This window comes from Oncorhynchus keta, unplaced genomic scaffold, assembly GCF_023373465.1.
Source record: "Oncorhynchus keta strain PuntledgeMale-10-30-2019 unplaced genomic scaffold, Oket_V2 Un_scaffold_7257_pilon_pilon, whole genome shotgun sequence".
Taxonomy (NCBI): Eukaryota; Metazoa; Chordata; class Actinopteri; order Salmoniformes; family Salmonidae; genus Oncorhynchus; species Oncorhynchus keta.
Window position 1 is genome coordinate 94,149 of NW_026290993.1, and position 20,852 is coordinate 115,000.

General features: G+C 47.2%; 1 protein-coding gene across 1 annotated transcript in view; it reads right to left on the reverse strand.

The window, feature by feature from the left end:
- The window catches only part of LOC127929406 (ectonucleoside triphosphate diphosphohydrolase 1-like), a 93,691-nt gene that overhangs the window by 59,557 nt on the left and 13,282 nt on the right, over positions 1-20,852 (reverse strand). The window contains 1 exon segment of the mRNA XM_052517367.1: positions 13,709-13,833. Within this exon segment, the coding sequence (XP_052373327.1) occupies positions 13,709-13,833 (125 nt within the window).

The following is a 20,852-nucleotide window of genomic DNA, read 5'->3' on the forward strand; positions in this document are numbered from 1 at the left end:
CTGCTGGTTTCCTTTACAAAGGAGGGAGCTGGTCTGAGACCATACTGCTGGTGTCCTTTACAAAGGAGGGGAGCTGTTCTGAGACCACCATACATGCTGGTGTTCTTTGAGACCATACTGCTGGTGAGGAGGGGAGCTGGTCTGAGACCATACTGCTGGTGTCCTTTAGGAGGGGAGCTGGTCTGAGACCATACTGCTGGTGTCCTTTAGGGGGAGCTGATCTGAGACCATACTGCTGGTGTCCTTTACAAAGGAGGGAGCTGTTCTGAGACCATACTGCTGGTGTTCTTTAGGAGGGGAGCTGGTCTGAGACCATACTGCTGGTGTCCTTTAGGAGGGAGCTGGTCTGAGACCATACTGCTGGTGTCCTTTAGGAGGGGAGCTGTTCTGAGACCATACTGCTGGTGTCCTTTAGGAGGGGAGCTGTTCTGGAGCTGGTCTAAGACCATACTGCTGGTGTCCTTTACAAAGGAGGGGAGCTGTTCTGAGACCATACTGCTGGTGTTCTTTGCTGGTGGAGGGGAGCTGGTCTGAGACCATACTGCTGGTGTCCTTTAGGAGGGGAGCTGGTCTGAGACCATACTGCTGGTGTCCTTTAGGAGGGGAGCTGATCTGAGACCATACTGCTGGTGTCCTTTAGGAGCTGGGAGCTGGTCTAAGACCATACTGCTGGTGTCCTTTACAAAGGAGGGGAGCTGTTCTGAGACCATACTGCTGGTGTCCTTTAGGAGGGGAGCTGGTCTGAGACCAGAGCTGTTCTGAGACCATACTGCTGGTGTCCTTTAGGAGGGGAGCTGGTCTGAGACCATACTGCTGGTGTCCTTTACTGCTGAGGGGAGCTGTTCTGAGACCATACTGCTGGTGTCCTTTAGGAGGGGAGCTGGTCTGAGACCATACTGCTGGTGTCCTTTAGGAGGGGAGCTGTTCTGAGACCATACTGCTGGTGTCCTTTAGGAGGGGAGCTGTTCTGAGACCATACTGCTGGTGTCCTTTAGGAGGGGAGCTGTTCTGAGACCATACTGCTGGTGTCCTTTAGGAGGAGCTGTTCTGAGACTGCTGGTGTCCTTTGAGAGCCAGACTGCTGGTGTCCTTTAGGAGGGGGAGCTGTGTCTGAGAGCTGGTCCATACTGCTGGTGTCCTTTAGGAGGGGAGCTGTTCTGAGACCATACTGCTGGTGTCCTTTAGGAGGGGAGCTGGGAGCTGGTCTGAGACCATACTGCTGGTGTCCTTTAGGAGGGGAGCTGTTCTGAGACCATACTGCTGGTGTCCTTTAGGAGGGGAGCTGTTCTGAGACCATACTGCTGGTTTAGGAGGGGAGCTGTTCCTTTAGGAGGGGAGCTGTACTGAGACCATACTGCTGGTGTCCTTTAGAAGGGGAGCTGTTCTGAGACCTTACTGCTGGTGTCCTTTAGGAGGGGAGCTGTACTGAGACCATACTGCTGGTGTCCTTTAGAAGGGGAGCTGTTCTGAGACCATACTGCTGGTGTCCTTTAGGAGGGGAGCTGGTCTGAGACCATACTGCTGGTATCCTTTAGGAGGGGAGCTGTTCTGAGTCCTTACTGCTGGTGTCCTTTACAAAGGAGTGGATTCAGCATGTCAATACCTCTCACAAATACAAGTAGTGATGAAGTCATTCTCTCCTCCACTTTGAACCAGGAGAGATTGACATGTATATTATTAATGTTAGCTCTCCGTGTATATTTAAGTGCCAGCTGCGCTACCCTGTTCTGAAATAATTGCAAATTTCCTAAGTCCCTCTTTGTGGCACTTGACCACACAACTGAACAGTAGTCCAGGTGCGACAAAACTAGGGCCTGTAGGACATACCTTGTTGATAATGCTGTTAAGAAGGCAAAGCAGTGCTTTATTATAGACAGACTCCTCCCCATCCTTGCTACTGTTGTATCAATATGTTTTGACCATGACAGTTTATAATCCAGGGTTACTGCAAGCAGTTGTCACGTTCGTTGAATGGAGGAGACCAAGGCGCAGCGTGATATGAATACATGTTACTTTAATGATGATGAAGAAACACATAAACAAACAAAACAAAACGTGAAGCTAAATATAGTGCTGACACAGGCAACTAACACATAGACAATAACCTACGAAATACCCAAAGAAGATGGCTGCCTAAATATGGTTCCCAATCAGAGACAACGATAAACAGCTGCCTCTAATTGAGAACCAATCTAGGCAACCATAGACATACATAAACACCTAGATAGTAAACACCCCCATAAACATACAAAACCCCTAGACAGTACAAAAACACACACATCACCCATGTCACACCCTGACCTAACCAAAATAATAAAGAAAACAAAGAATACTAAGGTCAGGGCGTGACAGTACCCCCCCAAAGATGTGGACTCCCGGCCACACACCTAAACCTATATGGGAGGGTCTGGGTGGGCATAACTCCGAGGTGGCGATTCTGGCTCGGGACGTGGACCCTGCTCCACTTCTGACTCGTCACACTTACTTAATGTCTCTGGAGTGGGAACCCTCACCGCCGACCACGGACTAGAGGACGCCACTGGACTGATGGTCGAGTCTGGAGTGAGTGGCGCCTCTGGATTGGAGGGAGATTCTGGCGGATCCGGACTGGAGGGAGACTCTGGCGGATCCGGACTGGGACCCGTCGTGGTAGGTTCCGGACTGCGACCCGTCGTGGTAGATTCCGGACTGCAGCCCGTCGTAGGAGGTTCCGGTCTGTAGACTATCGCCGGACGCTCTGGACTGGGTACTGTTGCCGGACGCTCTGGACTGGGTACTGTTGCCGGACGCTCTGGACTGGGTACTGTTGCTGGACGCTCTGGACTGGGTACTGTTGCCGGACGCTCTGGACTGGGTACTGTCACCGGACGCTCTAGACTGGCGAGGCGCACTGTAGGCCTGGTGCGTGGTGCTGGCACTGGTGGTACCGGGCTGGAGACACGCACCTCAGGGAGAGTGTGGGGAGGAGGAACAGGGCGTACAGGGCTCTGGAGACGCACAGGAAGCCTGGTGCGTGGTGTTTTCACTGGTGGTACTGGGCTGGGGACACGCATCTCAGGGCGAGTGCGGGGAGCAGGCACAGGATGTACTGGGCTGTGGAGGCATACTGGAGGTCTGGAGTGTAGAGCTGACACAACCCGTCCTGGCTGGATGGTTATACTTGCCCGCTGGCACAGGACACACAGGGCTGTGCAGACTCACAGTACGCAGAGCCGGCGCAGGATATCCTGGTCCATGGAGGTATACTGGAGACTAGGAGCGCTGAGCCGGGAACCCTCCTTCCTTGCTGGATGCTCATTCTAGCCCGGCCAATGAGCTGGAATATAGCGCACCGGGCTAGAAATACGCACTGGAGACGCCGTGGGCATCTTTGCATAACACGGTGCCTGACCAGTTATACGCTCCCCACGGTAAGCACGAGGAGTTGGCTCAGGTCTCCTACCTGACTTAGCCAATCTCCTCGTGTGTCCCCCCCAAAACATTTATTGGGGCTGCCTCTCGGGCTTCCGTGCTTGCCGTGTACCCATATATCGTTGCCGTTCCTCCATTCTCCTGTATCCCTCGCACTGTTCCATAGAATCCCAAGCGGGCACTGGCACTCTCTCTGGATCGATCGACCACCTCTCTATCTCCTCCCAGGTTTTTACCCACTCATCCTTCTCTCGGGTCCATTCTTCCACAAAGCGCTGTTCCTCCTTATCACACTGCTTGGTCATTTTACGGTGGGTTATTCTGTCACGTTTGTTGAATGGAGGAGACCAAGGCGCAGCGTGATGTGAATACATGTTACTTTAATGACAACGAAGAAACACATAAACAAACATAAACATAAACACATACAAAAACAACAAAACGAAGGTGAAGCTAAATTCTATTTTTAATTTTTAGATAAATTAATTTATTACGTTCAATACCATTCATTCTTTACAACTCATAATTTTCATTCATACTCCAATAATGGTATTTTGATTTAACTAAACAAAAACCCCAAAACAAAACCTCAGGGGAGCATCTTCCCTCCCTGTCATCCTACAAACTACCTTTCACTATCTCCCCGTCTCTAATCTAACCCCAAAATCTAAATGTAACCCAGCCCTAAACCCCCCTTCCACCTCTCCCGGGCAGCATGCTGCCCCCACTTCCTCTCCTCCCTCTTCGTCCCCCTCAAGTCTCCTTCCACCCTCCTCACTATCCCTTCCACCCCCCAATCTCTCCCTGTCTTAACCATGTTCTGCCTGGCTTCCCACAGCCCCCGTTTAAAGACACTCATGAGAAGCCAGAACAGAAACCTTTCCCTATCCGTCCCTCTCGCTCTCCCTACACCTCTCTCTAACCTGGCCCACGTCAATACAAAATCCCCTCTTACCAAACCTAACAACACCCGTGCCCAAGCCCATACTACTCTGGCAAAGGCACAGTCCCAAAAGGCATGGCACACAGTCTCCTCCCTGCCACAGGAGGATCTTGGACAGGTGGGGGATTGCGCCAAACTATGCCGGTATATGATGGAACGTACCGGCAAGCACTTGTGGAGGCTCAACCAATTCAGGTCCTTGAGCCTGTTGTCCAAGCCCCGCGCCTGCACTCCCTCCCAGACCACTTCCGAGATGCCCACTACAGGCGCCGGACTCTCTGCCTGTCTGACCTCCTCGTACAGGTGCCTGTGATCTAAACCTACTCGGGCAACTTCAACCTCGGGGTGCGCACGCAGCCACTTGGCCGCATGGCCAAAGTGCCACGGCAGCTGTTCCGCCCGAGGACCCGTGTTAGACCACACCATTACGCTTCTCGCCTGATACGAGAAGAAAACCCGCAAGAGATAACCCGATGGGTGTATCACTGGATGAGCTCCGTTAACAAGAAAGAAACAAAATTACGTCCAGCTTGAGGGGAGATGTGGTACCCCCTACCTCCCTCCCCGATGGGGCAGAGCATGCGTGCCCTGGCGAACCACTCGTACCTGCCACCCCACATGAACTGAAACACAAGCCTCACTAGAGGCCTCCTCAGACAAGCCGGCAATGGGTAGATGTACGCCAAATACAAAAGAGACGGCAACACATCCACCTTAAGAGCCAAGACCTTGCCCATAAAAGACAAAGACCTAGCCCTCCACATAACTAGCTTCTTCTGTACCACTGCGATACCCATGTTCCAGTTTAGCGTCGCTGAGCCGGAGGTCTCAAAATGGACCCCAAGAATCCTCAGGGCCCCCTCACAGAGAGATAACCCACCGGGCACATCCGTCCTTCCGCGCCATCTTCCAAAAAAATTAACGGAAGACTTTGCATGGTTCAGAACCGCTCCAGACGCTCGGGTGAAATCCCCAATGATGGCAAGGGACCTTGTCAGACACGAGTCCTTGCACAGCAGCAAGGAAGTGTCGTCGGCGTACTGCGTCATCTTAACACGCAGCCCACCACTTCCAGGGATCAACAAGCCTTCCACCCCTGTGTCTGCCCTAATGGCAGCCCCCAGAGGCTCCATGTACAGAACGAAGAGGAGAGCCGAGAGTGGGCACCCCTGCCTGACCCCAGACGAGAGGTCAAAAACATCACCCAAGTGACTATTTACACTAACTTGGCACCCCGCTCCGACATATAATGTACAGATCCATCCTATGAATTTCTCCCCAAATCCTAATCTACCTAACACACTGAATAGAAAAGTTATATTCACGCAATCAAAGGCTTTCGCCTGATCTAGCGCTGCTACCATTAAAGGCAGACCTCTATCTTCAACCCAAGCGATGGAGTCCCTGATTAACTGTAGGGTTCCATCTAATAGAGCGGCCCTCTACCCTGCACCCTGATCCTCATGGACGACGTAGGGAAGGGTCTGCTAAAACCTTTGCAAATAGCTTGTAATCTATGCACAGCATGGTCAACGGCCGCCAGTTGCCAAGGTCTGTTGCTTCCCCCTTCTTATACAGAAGTGACAGCACACCAACAGCCATTGATCCCCCCGGGACCCCCGTCTCAAGGATGGCCTTCAAGACTTCGAGGACCACTGGCCAAGTATACCCCAAAACTTGAGATAAAACTCAGCGGCAGCCAATCCATCCCAGGCACCTTCCCTTTTCCCATCCTCCTAAGAGCGCTCTCAACCTCTTCTAGTGTGATCTGGGCCTCCATCACTTCTCCATCACTTCTCTAATGTCCTCCGGCAACCGCCTGGACAAGTTTTCTAAAAACACATTTCCCTGCTCTACATCTATTTCCCTTTCCTTAAATAAACATTGGAAATGGTCAGTTGTCACCCTGACCATTTCCTCTGGTTTTCTAGAAAGCCTAGAAAGCTGCCCTGGGGAATTCCTGATTCTAACTGGATTTTGTTGGAGAGGCTTCCATTAAAGAACACCCTCTGTGTTCTGTTAGACAGGTAACTCTTTATCCACATTATAGCAGGGGGTGTAAAGCCATAACACATACGTTTTTCGATAATGTCAAAAGCTGCAATGAAGTTATCATCAATTTCTCTCAGCCAATCATCAGTCATTTGTGTCAGTGCTGTGCTTATTGAATGTCCTTTCCTATAAGCATGCTGAAAGTCTGGTGTCAATTTGTTTACTGTAAAATATCATTTTATCTGGTCAGTTTACTAAGGGTTGGTAACAGGCTGATTGGTGGGCTATTTGAGCCAGTGAAGGGGGCTTTACTATTCTTGGGAAGCGGAATGATTTTAGCTTCCCTCCAGGCCTGAGGGCACACACTTTCTAGTAGGCTTAAATTGAAGATATGGCAAATTGGAGTGGAAATATCGTCTGCTATTCTCGTCAGTCATTTTCCATCCAGATTGTTAGACCCCGGTGGCTTGTCATTGTTGACAGACAACAATACTTTTTCACCTCTTCTACACTGACCTTTCAGAATTCAAAAGTACAATTCTAGTCTTTCATAACCTGGTCTGATATACTTGGATGTGTAGTGTCAGCGTTTGTTGCTGTCATATAATCCCTATCTTGCCAATGCCTGGTGTAGACAGCAACACTGTCTGGTGTAGAGGTCCTGGATGGCAGGAAGCTTTGCACCAGTGATGTACTGGGCCGTACGCACTACCTTCTGTAGTGCCTTGAGGTCTGAGGCCGAGAAGTTGCCATACCAGGCAGTGATGCAACTGGTCAGGATGCTCTCGATGGCTCAGCTGTAAAACATTTTGAGGATCTGAGGACCCATGCCAAATCTTTTCAGTCTCCTGAGGGGGAATAGGTTTTGTCCTCCTCACTGTTTTGGTGTGCCTTGGTGTGCTTGGACCATGTTCGTTTGTTGGTTGATGTGGACGCCATAGAATTTGAAGCTCTCAACCTGCTAAACTACAGCCCCGCCGATGAAAATGGGGGCGTGCTCGGTCCTCCTTGTCCATCACCCTGATTGATCTCTTTTTATTTAGCCCTCAATAGCCTCAGTCATTAGGCAGTATTGGTTTTGTTTAATTTAGTCCCCCTCTCCTGTTTTGTTTATCTGCCTTTATTATTAAAACTACCTTCTGCACCTGCTTCCTGAATCCAAGTGCTTATGTTACAAGAATGGCAAGATGACAGCAATCTGCAGGTCATGGAAAGAGGACATCAGTTCTGAATCTGAATCCATGATAACAATGACAGAGAAATCTGATTAACTAACAGTACCCAGGCCATTCCATGTAATTGATCTACTCCAGAGCTAGCACACCTGATTCAACTTGTCAACTAATCCTCAAGGTCTTGAATAGCTAGATCAGAGCTACAGCACAATTGTGAAACATCTGGGTGTTCCCAGGAGAGGTTTCAGAAACACTGCAGCAGTACATTACAGTAAAACAAACTAGAGAAAGTCTTTTCAACATTGATTCAGAACCGAAATGAACCAGAAAATATGCATTTTCAAAGTCCGGAAAATACCTATTTTGACTTCCTGAAAATAACTATTTTCACCTTTCATTCAGAACCTAAAATGAACCTAACTTCAGCGTCTGGAATTGTATCGTATAATGTATTTTAAATGTAATTTTGCTTACTGGGTTCAGATTTTTGGGAACACACTAAAAAGTAACTTGACATTGTTGATTAGTCAGCATAAATTTGGATTAAAATGGCATGAAGAAAATGGCATTGACAGAAAGGTGTACTGAATGAATGCATCATAAGGTAAGGACTGGAATTTGTTCTGGATGCTCGAACAGCGACGTGTCTGTCTCGTATGTTGATCTAGCTAATTATCTAGCAAAGCTAGCATACAGTGGGGAGAACAAGTATTTGATACACTTCCGATTTTGCAGGTTTTCCTACTTACAAAGCATGTAGAGGTCTGTAATTTTTATCATAGGTACACTTCAACTGTGAGAGACGGAATCTAAAACAAAATCCAGAAAATCACATTGTATGATTTTTAAGTAATTAATTTGCATTTTGTTGCATGACATACGTATTTGATCACCTATCAACCACTAATAATTCCAGCTCTCACAAACCTGTTAGTGTCACGCCTCTTTGTTTTCTTTATTGTTTTGGTTAGGTCAGGGTGTGACATGGGTGATGTATGTGTTTTGACTTGTCTAGTGGTTTTGTATGGGGCTAAAGCTTTAGAGGATGTGAATGATGCTGAATGGGGGTGTAGACAAAGAAGAGCTCTCCAGTAGGTGTACCAAAAATATTCAAGGGCCATTTTCTCAAAAGTGAGGTTACAAGTTTATTAACCTTCAAAGCAGAATTACTTTCCCATTGTTCCTCAACTGTAGTATGATATAAATGTTTTTGCTCTGGCTCTCTATCTTTATGCAATCTAAAAAACACAATTTCAAAATTTGCTACAGAAGACCGAATTGTGCCAGTCACATACCCAAGCTGCAGGCTAATGTTAAATCTAGACTTGGGTTCCTCTATCGTAGTCGCTCCTCTTTCACCCCAGCTGCCAAACTAACCCCGATTCAGATGACCATCCTACCAATGTTAGATTACCGAGATGTAATTTATAGATCGGCAGGTAAGGGTGGTCGCGAGCCGCTAGATGTCTTTACTTTTCAGCCATCAGATTTGCCACCAATGCTCCTTATAGGACACATCACTGCTCTCTATACTCCTCTGTAAACTGGTCATCTCTGTTACCCGGAGCAAAACACACTGGTCGATGCTTATTTAGAAAACCCTCTTAGTGAGTGGGTGTATTGAATCACCCATCCAAAGCGTAATTAACAATTTCATCATGCTCAAAGGGATATTCAGTGTCTGCTTATATTTACCCATCTACCAATAGGTGTCCATCTTTGCGAGGCATTGGAAAACTTCCATGGTCTTTTTGGTTGAATCTTTGCAACTCTCTTGTCTTTGTGGTTGATTCTGTGCTTGAAATGCGCTACTCCACTGTGGGACCTTACAGACAATTGTATGTGTGGGGTAGAGAGATGGGGTAATCACTCAAAAACCTGGTTAACCACTATTGCACACAGTGAGTCCATGCAACGTATTATGTGAAGAAAACTTGTTAAGCACATTTGTACTCCTGAATGTATTTAGGCTTGCCATAAAAGGGGTAAAATACTTATTGACTCAAGACATTTCAGCTTTACATTTTTAATGAATTGGTAAAAATGTCTAAACAAAAAATTCAATTTTTTACATTGTGGGATATTGTGTATGGATCAGTGGCACAATATCTAAACGTTATCCATTTTAAATTCAGGCTGTAATACAACAAAATGTGGAAAAAGTCAAGCGCTGTGAATAGTTTCTGAAGGCACTGTATGGCACAGTCTCGTTGGCTTGTGGCTACTGTCTACTGGCGAGTTGGCTTGTGGCTACTGTCTACTGGCTAGTTGGCTTGTGGCTACTGTCTACTGGCTAGTTGGCTTGTGGCTACTGTCTACTGGCTAGTTTCTGAAGGCCCTGTATGGCACAGTCTCGTTGGCTTGTAGCTACTGTCTACTGGCTAGTTGGCTAGTTGGCTTGTGGCTACTGTCTACTGGCTAGTTTCTGAAGGCACTGTATGGCACAGTCTCGTTGGCTTGTAGCTACTGTCTACTGGCTAGTTTCTGAAGGCACTGTATGGCACAGTCTCGTTGGCTTGTAGCTACTGTCTACTGGCTAGTTTCTGAAGGCACTGTATGGCACAGTCTCGTTGGCTTGTAGCTACTGTTTACTGGCTAGTTGGCTAGTTGGCTTGTGGCTACTGTCTACTGGCTAGTTCGATAGTGGCTACTGTTTACTGGCTAGTTGGCTAGTTGGCTTGTGGCTACTGTCTACTGGCTAGTTTCTGAAGGCCCTGTATGGCACAGTCTCGTTGGCTTGTAGCTACTGTCTACTGGCTAGTTGGCTAGTTGGCTAGTTGGCTTGTAGCTACTGTCTACTGGCTAGTTTCTGAAGGCCCTGTATGGCACAGTCTCGTTGGCTTGTAGCTACTGTCTACTGGCTAGTTGGCTAGTTGGCTTGTGGCTACTGTCTACTGGCTAGTTTCTGAAGGCACTGTATGGCACAGTCTCGTTGGCTTGTAGCTACTGTCTACTGGCTAGTTTCTGAAGGCCCTGTATGGCACAGTCTCGTTGGCTTGTGGCTACTGTCTACTGGCTAGTTGGCTTGTGGCTACTGTCTACTGGCTAGTTTCTGAAGGCACTGTATGGCACAGTCTCGTTGGCTTGTAGCTACTGTCTACTGGCTAGTTTCTGAAGGCCCTGTATGGCACAGTCTCGTTGGCTTGTGGCTACTGTCTACTGGCTAGTTGGCTTGTGGCTACTGTCTACTGGGTAGTTTCTGAAGGCACTGTATGGCACAGTCTCGTTGGCTTGTGGCTACTGTCTACTGGCTAGTTTCTGAAGGCACTGTATGGCACAGTCTCGTTGGCTTGTAGCTACTGTCTACTGGCTAGTTTCTGAAGGCACTGTATGGCACAGTCTCGTTGGCTTGTAGCTACTGTCTACTGGCTAGTTTCTGAAGGCCCTGTATGGCACAGTCTCGTTGGCTTGTGGCTACTGTCTACTGGCTAGTTGGCTTGTGGCTACTGTCTACTGGCTAGTTTCTGAAGGCACTGTATGGCACAGTCTCGTTGGCTTGTGGCTACTGTCTACTGGCTAGTTGGCTTGTTGGCTAGTTGGCTTGTAGCTACTGTCTACTGACTAGTTTCTGAAGGCACTGTATAGCACAGTCTCGTTGGCTTGTGGCTAATGTCTACTGGCTAGTTTCTGAAGGCCCTGTATGGCACAGTCTCGTTGGCTTGTAGCTACTGTCTACTGGCTAGTTTCTGAAGGCACTGTATGGCACAGTCTCGTTGGCTTGTGGCTACTGTCTACTGGCTAGTTGGCTTGTGGCTACTGTCTACTGGCTAGTTGGCTTGTGGCTACTGTCTACTGGCTAGTTGGCTTGTAGCTACTGTCTACTGGCTAGTTTCTGAAGGCACTGTATGGCACAGTCTCGTTGGCTTGTGGCTACTGTCTACTGGCTAGTTGGCTTGTGGCTACTGTCTACTGGCTAGTTGGCTTGTAGCTACTGTCTACTGGCTAGTTTCTGAAGGCACTGTATGGCACAGTCTCGTTGGCTTGTGGCTACTGTCTACTGGCTAGTTGGCTTGTGGCTACTGTCTACTGGCTAGTTTCTGAAGGCACTGTATGGCACAGTCTCGTTGGCTTGTGGCTACTGTCTACTGGCTAGTTGGCTCGTTGGCTAGTTGGCTAGTTGGCTAGTTGGCTTGTAGCTACTGTCTACTGGCTAGTTTCTGAAGGCCCTGTATGGCACAGTCTCGTTGGCTTGTGGCTACTGTCTACTGGCTAGTTGGCTCGTTGGCTTGTAGCTACTGTCTACTGGCTAGTTGGCTTGTGGCTACTGTCTACTGGCTAGTTGGCTAGTTGGCTAGTTGGCTTGTGGCTACTGTCTACTGGCTAGTTGGCTAGTTGGCTTGTAGCTACTGTCTACTGGCTAGTTGGCTAGTTGGCTTGTAGCTACTGTCTACTGGCTAGTTGGCTTGTGGCTACTGTCTACTGGCTAGTTGGCTTGTGGCTACTGTCTACTGGCTAGTTGGCTAGTTGGCTTGTGGCTACTGTCTACTGGCACAGTCTAGTTGGCTTGTAGCTACTGTCTACTGGCTAGTTGGCTAGTTGGCTTGTAGCTACTGTCTACTGGCTAGTTGGCTTGTGGCTACTGTCTACTGGCTAGTTGGCTTGTAGCTACTGTCTACTGGCTAGTTGGCTAGTTGGCTAGTTGGCTTGTAGCTACTGTCTACTGGCTAGTTGGCTAGTTGGCTAGTTGGCTTGTGGCTACTGTCTACTGGCTAGTTGGCTAGTTGGCTAGTTGGCTAGTTGGCTTGTGGCTACTGTCTACTGGCTAGTTGGCTAGTTGGCTAGTTGGCTTGTGGCTACTGTCTACTGGCTAGTTGGCTAGTTGGCTTGTAGCTACTGTCTACTGGCTAGTTGGCTAGTTGGCTAGTTGGCTAGTTGGCTTGTAGCTACTGTCTACTGGCTAGTTGGCTAGTTGGCTAGTTGGCTTGTAGCTACTGTCTACTGTCTACTGGCTAGTTGGCTAGTTGGCTAGTTGGCTTGTGGCTACTGTCTACTGGCTAGTTGGCTTGTAGCTACTGTCTACTGGCTAGTTGGCTTGTAGCTACTGTCTACTGGCTACTAGCTAACTGGCTATAATAGGACGTTCACAAGCTTGTTGTTTGTGCTCTGATTTTTTTTTACACAGATGACTTATCTAGCTAGCTTCCTTTGCTTGTACTTGCTTCTCGTCCGACTGTTGTTAGCTAGGTAGCTACAGCTGCTCGCCTGCTACAGCTAGCTGCTGCTGTTACGCAGCAACCGAGTAGCTGGTCCCGGTTTTAGACCTCTGAGATTCAGCTGAAAAGATGTTAGCAATGTCATTTTTTTTTACAAAAAAGTAGCACATCGTTGGTTCTTCATGGACAGAAATGAGCATGTGAGAGCGATAAATTATATATTTAATAAAACATGTTGCACCTAAAAACTTTTTTTCTTCTCAACTGGTAGTAACAGTCTTGTCCCATCCATGCAACTTCCCTACAGACTTGGGAGAGACAAAGTTAGATAGCCAAGCTGCACTGCTCGCTTAACCCAGAAGTCAGCTGCACCAATGTGTCAGAGGAAACACTGTCCAACTGGTAACTGTGGTCAGCTTGCAGGCACCCGGCCCACCACAAAGAGTTGCTAGAGCACAATGGCACAGAGAAATCCCGGCCAGTCAAACCCTCCCCTAACCCAGACGACACTGGGCCAATTGTGCGCTGCCTCATGGGTCTCCCGGTCATGGCCAGTTGTGAGCCTGGGATCGAACCCGGGGCTGTAGTGATGCCTCAAGCCTTGCGATGCAGTGCCTTAGACTGCTGCACCACCCGGGAGACCTGCCATCAGACATTTTTTAACTCCTATGGTCACTTTATGGAGGCTAGTCTCGTTTTTAATCCGACGTCTAAAATGTGAGCTAGATAGGCACAGAAAATACTCTGAAAACTCAATTGTCAACGACCCTGTTAAGATATCCGGTATGTGGTTCTTGGTAACGGACGTACAGCTCATGACAAGAGGTGGGGAATGTGCTGTGTACCTTTTCATAAACATTGGTATCATATTGGCTTAGATATGATGGTAGGGAAATTTAAATTCAACATTGAGCTTCAACCATTGCATAATATAGTCTACAATATTTGGGATTTTTCCATCGCAGCCACAGAATCTGAAAAAGCTATTGCAAACATTTATTGTACCTCGTTGCCATAACAACCACATATAGTACCTTGTACTTCTGTAGGAGAGGCTTGTTCTGCAATACTGCTGTTGTCACCAGGGCAACTATCGCTGTGATACCAAGCACCGTGATGATGATCACAGCCTTATACCAAGCGTTCTTTCCTTTCGTCTCTGAGGAAGAGGGAGAGTAGGAGAGATGGGGAGAGAGGGTGAGAGGGAGGAGAGAGGGAGGAGAAGAGAGGAGGGAGAGAGAGAGGGAGGGGGAGAGAGGGGGAGAGAGAGAGGGAGGAGAAGAGAGGGGGAGAGAGAGAGGGAGGGGGAGAAGGAGAGAGGGAAAGAGTTAGGAAGAGAGAGGGAAAGTTGGAGAGAGTTAGCATTTTCCAACCAGCTGCTGATGATGTCACATCTGTATTATTGATGACAGGAGGGTTATGAGTGTTATTGTTGTTGCTGTTGTTGTTGCTGTTGTTGTTGTTGTTGTTGTGTAACTAGGGACTAGTTCTAAATGTGTTGTAAATGTCCATATTAACTCAAGTTAATGCTCTAACCAGAGGTAGGTTCAACAAGGGAAGTAGTTTGTTCATTTGTTTTGTGTTAGATCTACTAGAACCTTTCCTGGGCACACCCTTTTTCTCCATGTTCGCCTTCCTTTTACCTATTGAGGTTTGTCAGTATGGATCTACTAGGCCTCAGGGGGAAACCTTTTCCCAGATTGTTTTGACCGCTATGCCACGCCACACCACTAAGAAAGCTGCTACGAGTCTATAGCTTTTGTTTACAGTTTAAATCTGATCGCTTTGACGATGCACTATAGCCCATGAAATTACCTTTTGTTCTGAAAATAAATGTTTGCTTTTTACACTTGTAACTTTGGATTCCCAAAACCATGTTCAGTGGTTGCTTTGGAAGCCCGTCTGACTACGGCATCACATACTTGTGGCCTCAAGGCAAGTTTGGAATTGGATTACGATATTGCCTCTACTGTATATTCCAAGTGAAGAAGTGACTGACTCTATTGTAGCTCTCTGACTTCGCGTTACTCACTCACTTTGGAGAGAGGGGAATGAAGTATGGTTGCTCTTTCTATTGCTCAATCTGCTCGAGGTGTTGGATGAATTCGGGGAACCTTTGAGAGTTGTGGAGCTTGGAATCGCTCGTGGAGCTTGAATTGTATGTGTCTTGGCTGTTGTGTCTTGTGATGACCTCATGTGTTGGGCTCATTCATTAAGCTGTGCTTTGCTAAAATGTGTTCATAATGTGCTAATCGTTCACTGTTACGTACTTTTAAAATGGATACAATTGAAATTCTTAAGAAATTGTAATGATCTAGAAGTGCTAAATTGGGTGCACTTGCTAAAAATATAAATGAGATCACAGTTTATGGGTGATGACGGAAATGTGGAATTGGTTTACACAAATATGTTCACTGATTCCTCAAAGTTGGTTAAGGAGTTGCATGATCTCAATGAGTCCATAAAGGTTTTATTACCAGCCGAGGAGGCAGAAAAGGATCAGGTCGAATGGTTTGGCCCAAACACAGCGGCAGAAAAGGATCAGGTCGAATGGTTTGGCCCAAACACAGAGGCAGAAAAGGATCAGGTCGAATGGTTTGGCCCAAACACAGAGGCAGAAAAGGATCAGGTCGAATGGTTTGGCCCAAACACAGAGGCAGAAAAGGATCAGGTCGAATGGTTTGGCCCAAACACAGCGGCAGAAAAGGATCAGGTCGAATGGTTTGGCCCAAACACAGAGGCAGAAAAGGATCAGGTCGAATGGTTTGGCCCAAACACAGAGGCAGAAAAGGATCAGGTCGAATGGTTTGGCCCAAACACAGCGGCAGAAAAGGATCAGGTCGAATGGTTTGGCCCAAACACAGAGGCAGAAAAGGATCAGGTCGAATGGTTTGGCCCAAACACAGCGGCAGAAAAGGATCAGGTCGAATGGTTTGGCCCAAACACAGAGGCAGAAAAGGATCAGGTCGAATGGTTTGGCCCAAACACAGAGGCAGAAAAGGATCAGGTCGAATGGTTTGGCCCAAACACAGAGGCAGAAAAGGATCAGGGAATGGTTTCAGAAAAGGATCAGGTCGAATGGTTTGGCCCAAACACAGAGGCAGAAAAGGATCAGGTCGAATGGTTTGGCCCAAACACAGAGGCAGAAAAGGATCAGGTCGAATGGTTTGGCCCAAACACAGAGGCAGAAAAGGATCAGGTTGAATGGTTTGGCCCAAACACAGAGGCAGAAAAGGATCAGGTTGAATGGTTTGGCCCAAACACAGAGGCAGAAAAGGATCAGGTTGAATGGTTTGGCCCAAACACAGAGGCAGAAAAGGATCAGGTTGAATGGTTTGGCCCAAACACAGAGGCAGAAAAGGATCAGGTCGAATGGTTTGGCCCAAACACAGAGGCAGAAAAGGATCAGGTTGAATGGTTTGGCCCAAACACAGAGACAGAAAAGGATCAGGTTGAATGGTTTGGCCCAAACACAGAGGCAGAAAAGGATCAGGTTGAATGGTTTGGCCCAAACACAGATCAAAAGGATCATCATCAGGTTGAATGGTTTGGCCCAAACACAGAGGCAGAAAAGGATCAGGTTGAATGGTTTGGCCCAAACACAGAGGCAGAAAAGGATCAGGTCGAATGGTTTGGCCCAAACACAGAGGCAGAAAAGGATCAGGTTGAATGGTTTGGCCCAAACACAGAGGCAGAAAAGGATCAGGTTGAATGGTTTGGCCCAAACACAGAGGCAGAAAAGGATCAGGTTGAATGGTTTGGCCCAAACACAGAGGCAGAAAAGGATCAGGTTGAATGGTTTGGCCCAAACACAGCGGCAGAAAAGGATCAGGTTGAATGGTTTGGCCCAAACACAGAGGCAGAAAAGGATCAGGTCGAATGGTTTGGCCCAAACACAGAGGCAGAAAAGGATCAGGTTGAATGGTTTGGCCCAAACACAGCGGCAGAAAAGGATCAGGTTGAATGGTTTGGAATGAATGGTTTGGCCCAAACACAGAGGCAGAAAAGGATCAGGTTGAATGGTTTGGCCCAAACACAGAGGCAGAAAAGGATCAGGTTGAATGGTTTGGCCCAAACACAGAGGCAGAAAAGGATCAGGTGAATGGTTTGGCCCAAACACAGATGGTTGAATGGTTTGGCCCAAACACAGAGGCAGAAAAGGATCAGGTTGAATGGTTTGGCCCAAACACAGCGGCAGAAAAGGATCAGGTTGAATGGTTTGGCCCAAACACAGAGGCAGAAAAGGATCAGGTTGAATGGTTTGGCCCAAACACAGAGGCAGAAAAGGATCAGGTTGAATGGTTTGGCCCAAACACAGAGGCAGAAAAGGATCAGGTTGAATGGTTTGGCCCAAACACAGAGGCAGAAAAGGATCAGGTTGAATGGTTTGGCCCAAACACAGAGGCAGAAAAGGATCAGGTTGAATGGTTTGGCCCAAACACAGAGGCAGAAAAGGATCAGGTTGAATGGTTTGGCCCAAACACAGAGGCAGAAAAGGATCAGGTTGAATGGTTTGGCCCAAACACAGAGGCAGAAAAGGATCAGGTTGAATGGTTTGGCCCAAACACAGAGGCAGAAAAGGATCAGGTTGAATGGTTTGGCCCAAACACAGAAAAGGATCAGAAGGCAGAAAAGGATCAGGTTGAATGGTTTGGCCCAAACACAGAGGCAGAAAAGGATCAGGTTGAATGGTTTGGCCCAAACACAGAGGCAGAAAAGGATCAGGTTGAATGGTTTGGCCCAAACACAGAGGCAGAAAAGGATCAGGTTGAATGGTTTGGCCCAAACACAGAGGCAGAAAAGGATCAGGTTGAATGGTTTGGCCCAAACACAGCGGCAGAAAAGGATCAGGTCGAATGGTTTGGCCCAAACACAGAGGCAGAAAAGGATCAGGTTGAATGGTTTGGCCCAAACACAGAGGCAGAAAAGGATCAGGTTGAATGGTTTGGCCCAAACACAGAGGCAGAAAAGGATCAGGTTGAATGGTTTGGCCCAAACACAGAGGCAGAAAAGGATCAGGTTGAATGGTTTGGCCCAAACACAGAGGCAGAAAAGGATCAGGTTGAATGGTTTGGCCCAAACACAACAGAAAAGGATCAGGTTGAATGGTTTGGCCCAAACACAGAGGAAAAGGATCAGGTTGAATGGTTTGGCCCAAACACAGAGGCAGAAAAGGATCAGGTTGAATGGTTTGGCCCAAACACAGAGGCAGAAAAGGAATGGTTTGGCCCAAACACAGAGGCAGAAAAGGATCAGGTTGAATGGTTTGGCCCAAACACAGAGGCAGAAAAGGATCAGGTTGAATGGTTTGGCCCAAACACAGAGGCAGAAAAGGATCAGGTTGAATGGTTTGGCCCAAACACAGCGGCAGAAAAGGATCAGGTTGAATGGTTTGGCCCAAACACAGAGGCAGAAAAGGATCAGGTTGAATGGTTTGGCCCAAACACAGAGGCAGAAAAGGATCAGGTTGAATGGTTTGGCCCAAACACAGAGGCAGAAAAGGATCAGGTTGAATGGTTTGGCCCAAACACAGAGGCAGAAAAGGATCAGGTTGAATGGTTTGGCCCAAACACAGAGGCAGAAAAGGATCAGGTTGAATGGTTTGGCCCAAACACAGAGGCAGAAAAGGATCAGGTTGAATGGTTTGGCCCAAACACAGAGGTTGAAGACAAAGGATCAGGTTGAATGGTTTGGCCCAAACACAGAGGCAGAAAAGGATCAGGTCGAATGGTTTGGCCCAAACACAGGCAGAAAAGGATCAGGTTGAATGGTTTGGCCCAAACACAGAGGCAGAAAAGGATCAGGTCGAATGGTTTGGCCCAAACACAGAGGCAGAAAAGGATCAGGTTGAATGGTTTGGCCCAAACACAGAGGCAGAAAAGGATCAGGTTGAATGGTTTGGCCCAAACACAGAGGCAGAAAAGGATCAGGTTGAATGGTTTGGCCCAAACACAGAGGCAGAAAAGGATCAGGTTGAATGGTTTGGCCCAAACACAGAGGCAGAAAAGGATCAGGTTGAATGGTTTGGCCCAAACACAGAGGCAGAAAAGGATCAGGTCGAATGGTTTGGCCCAAACACAGAGGCAGAAAAGGATCAGGTTGAATGGTTTGGCCCAAACACAGAGGCAGAAAAGGATCAGGTTGAATGGTTTGGCCCAAACACAGAGGCAGAAAAGGATCAGGTTGAATGGTTTGGCCCAAACACAGAGGCAGAAAAGGATCAGGTTGAATGGTTTGGCCCAAACACAGAGGCAGAAAAGGATCATGTTGAATGGTTTGGCCCAAACACAGAGGCAGAAAAGGATCATGTTGAATGGTTTGGCCCAAACACAGAGGCAGAAAAGGATCAGGTTGAATGGTTTGGCCCAAACACAGAGGCAGAAAAGGATCATGTTGAATGGTTTGGCCCAAACACAGAGGCAGAAAAGGATCAGGTTGAATGGTTTGGCCCAAACACAGAGGCAGAAAAGGATCAGGTTGAATGGTTTGGCCCAAACACAGAGGCAGAAAAGGATCAGGTTGAATGGTTTGGCCCAAACACAGCAACACTGGATTATTTTGTATCCTCAGTGGACACATGGATGGAAGAAGCACATCAATGCTCAGCTGCTAACAAAACTGATGTGGAGGTCCAGCCAAGGGACAGTATCGCAAATATCTAATCAAAATGTGGAAATTAGTCACAACACAGCAGGCGCTCAGGACAATCCACCACATCTTATATCAGGCTCAATTTGGAGGCTGAAAGGGCAGCTTATTGGTTAAAGTTGAAACATTGAAAAGGAAACAACTATTGGAGGAACAAGAGCCTCAACTCAAATCATAAATGGAAGAATTAGAGCTTGAAGCTGAAATATGGTCTAAAAGTGCTAAGCTGAATGTATTCCATGAATGTATCCCCTTGTTCACCACGTCTGTGCACAGGGCCAGGGTCAAAGTAGTATGTTGCAAGAAAGTGCTACCACCACATACAGCTCTGTTCATCGTAGGTCAACTAACACACAGCCTGTTGTAAGACCAAAAGATAGGCAGCTGCAACATCCAACTAGGAGAGGAAGGCCTACCAACCCAGATCAGGGTGGAGCTGACAACATGGGCACTGTTGTCAACATTCTGCTACACCAACCAGCTATCACTGAAATGCTGGTAAAGCAGCAAAGGTTGTCCTCATTACCACCTCTTAGTGTACCTGTGTTTACAGCAAAGACAGGCTGTACTTTTTGGAGCAATTCACCAGAGATCTAGCCTGCAGTTGCCAAGATACGGAGGCTAACAGAGGTTATGCAGAGGCCAAAAGGCTCCTGAAAATAAAATGGTTTTCTTCATGATGTTGGATGACAAAGGGATATTGCATGCGTGTTACCTCATTTTATACCCTAGCGAAACAGGAAGTGATGTAATGGCTCACTATAGTTCCTTAAGACTTAAATAAAATTAAATAAGTTTAGAGCAGTCTGACTGAGCAGCAGCAGGCCCGTAATCATTCATTCAAACAGCACTTTTGTGCGTTCGCAAGCACAGAGCTGTTTATGACTTCAAGCCTATCAGCCTAATGGCTGGTGTAACCAATGTGAAATGGCTAGCTAGTTAGCCGGGTGTGCGCTAATACTGTTTCAAACATCACTCACTTTTAGATTTGGAGTAGTTATTCCCCTTGCGCTGCAAGGGCCGCGGCGTTTGTGGAGTGATGGGTAACGTTGCTTCAAGTGTGGCTGTTGTCTATGTGTTCCTGGTTTGAGCCCAGGTAGGGGCAAGGAGGGGGACGGAAGCTATACTGTTACACCGGCAATACTATAGTGCATATACGAACATCCAATAGTCAAAGGTATATGAAATACAAATGGTAGAGATAAATAGTCCTATAAATACTATATTAACTACAACCTAAAACCTCTTACCTTGGAATATTGAAGTCTCATGTTAAAAGGAACCACCAGCTTTCATATGTTCTCATGTTCTGAGCAAGGAACTGAAACGTTAGCTTTTTTACATGGCACATATTGCACTTTTACTTTCTTCTCCAACACTTTGTTTTTGTATTATTTAAACCAAATTGAACATGTTTCATTATTTATTTGAGGCTAAATTGATTATAATATTATTATATTAAGTTAAAATAAGTGTTATTTCAGTATTGTAGTATTTGTCATTATAACAAAAAAATTTAAATAAAAAAAT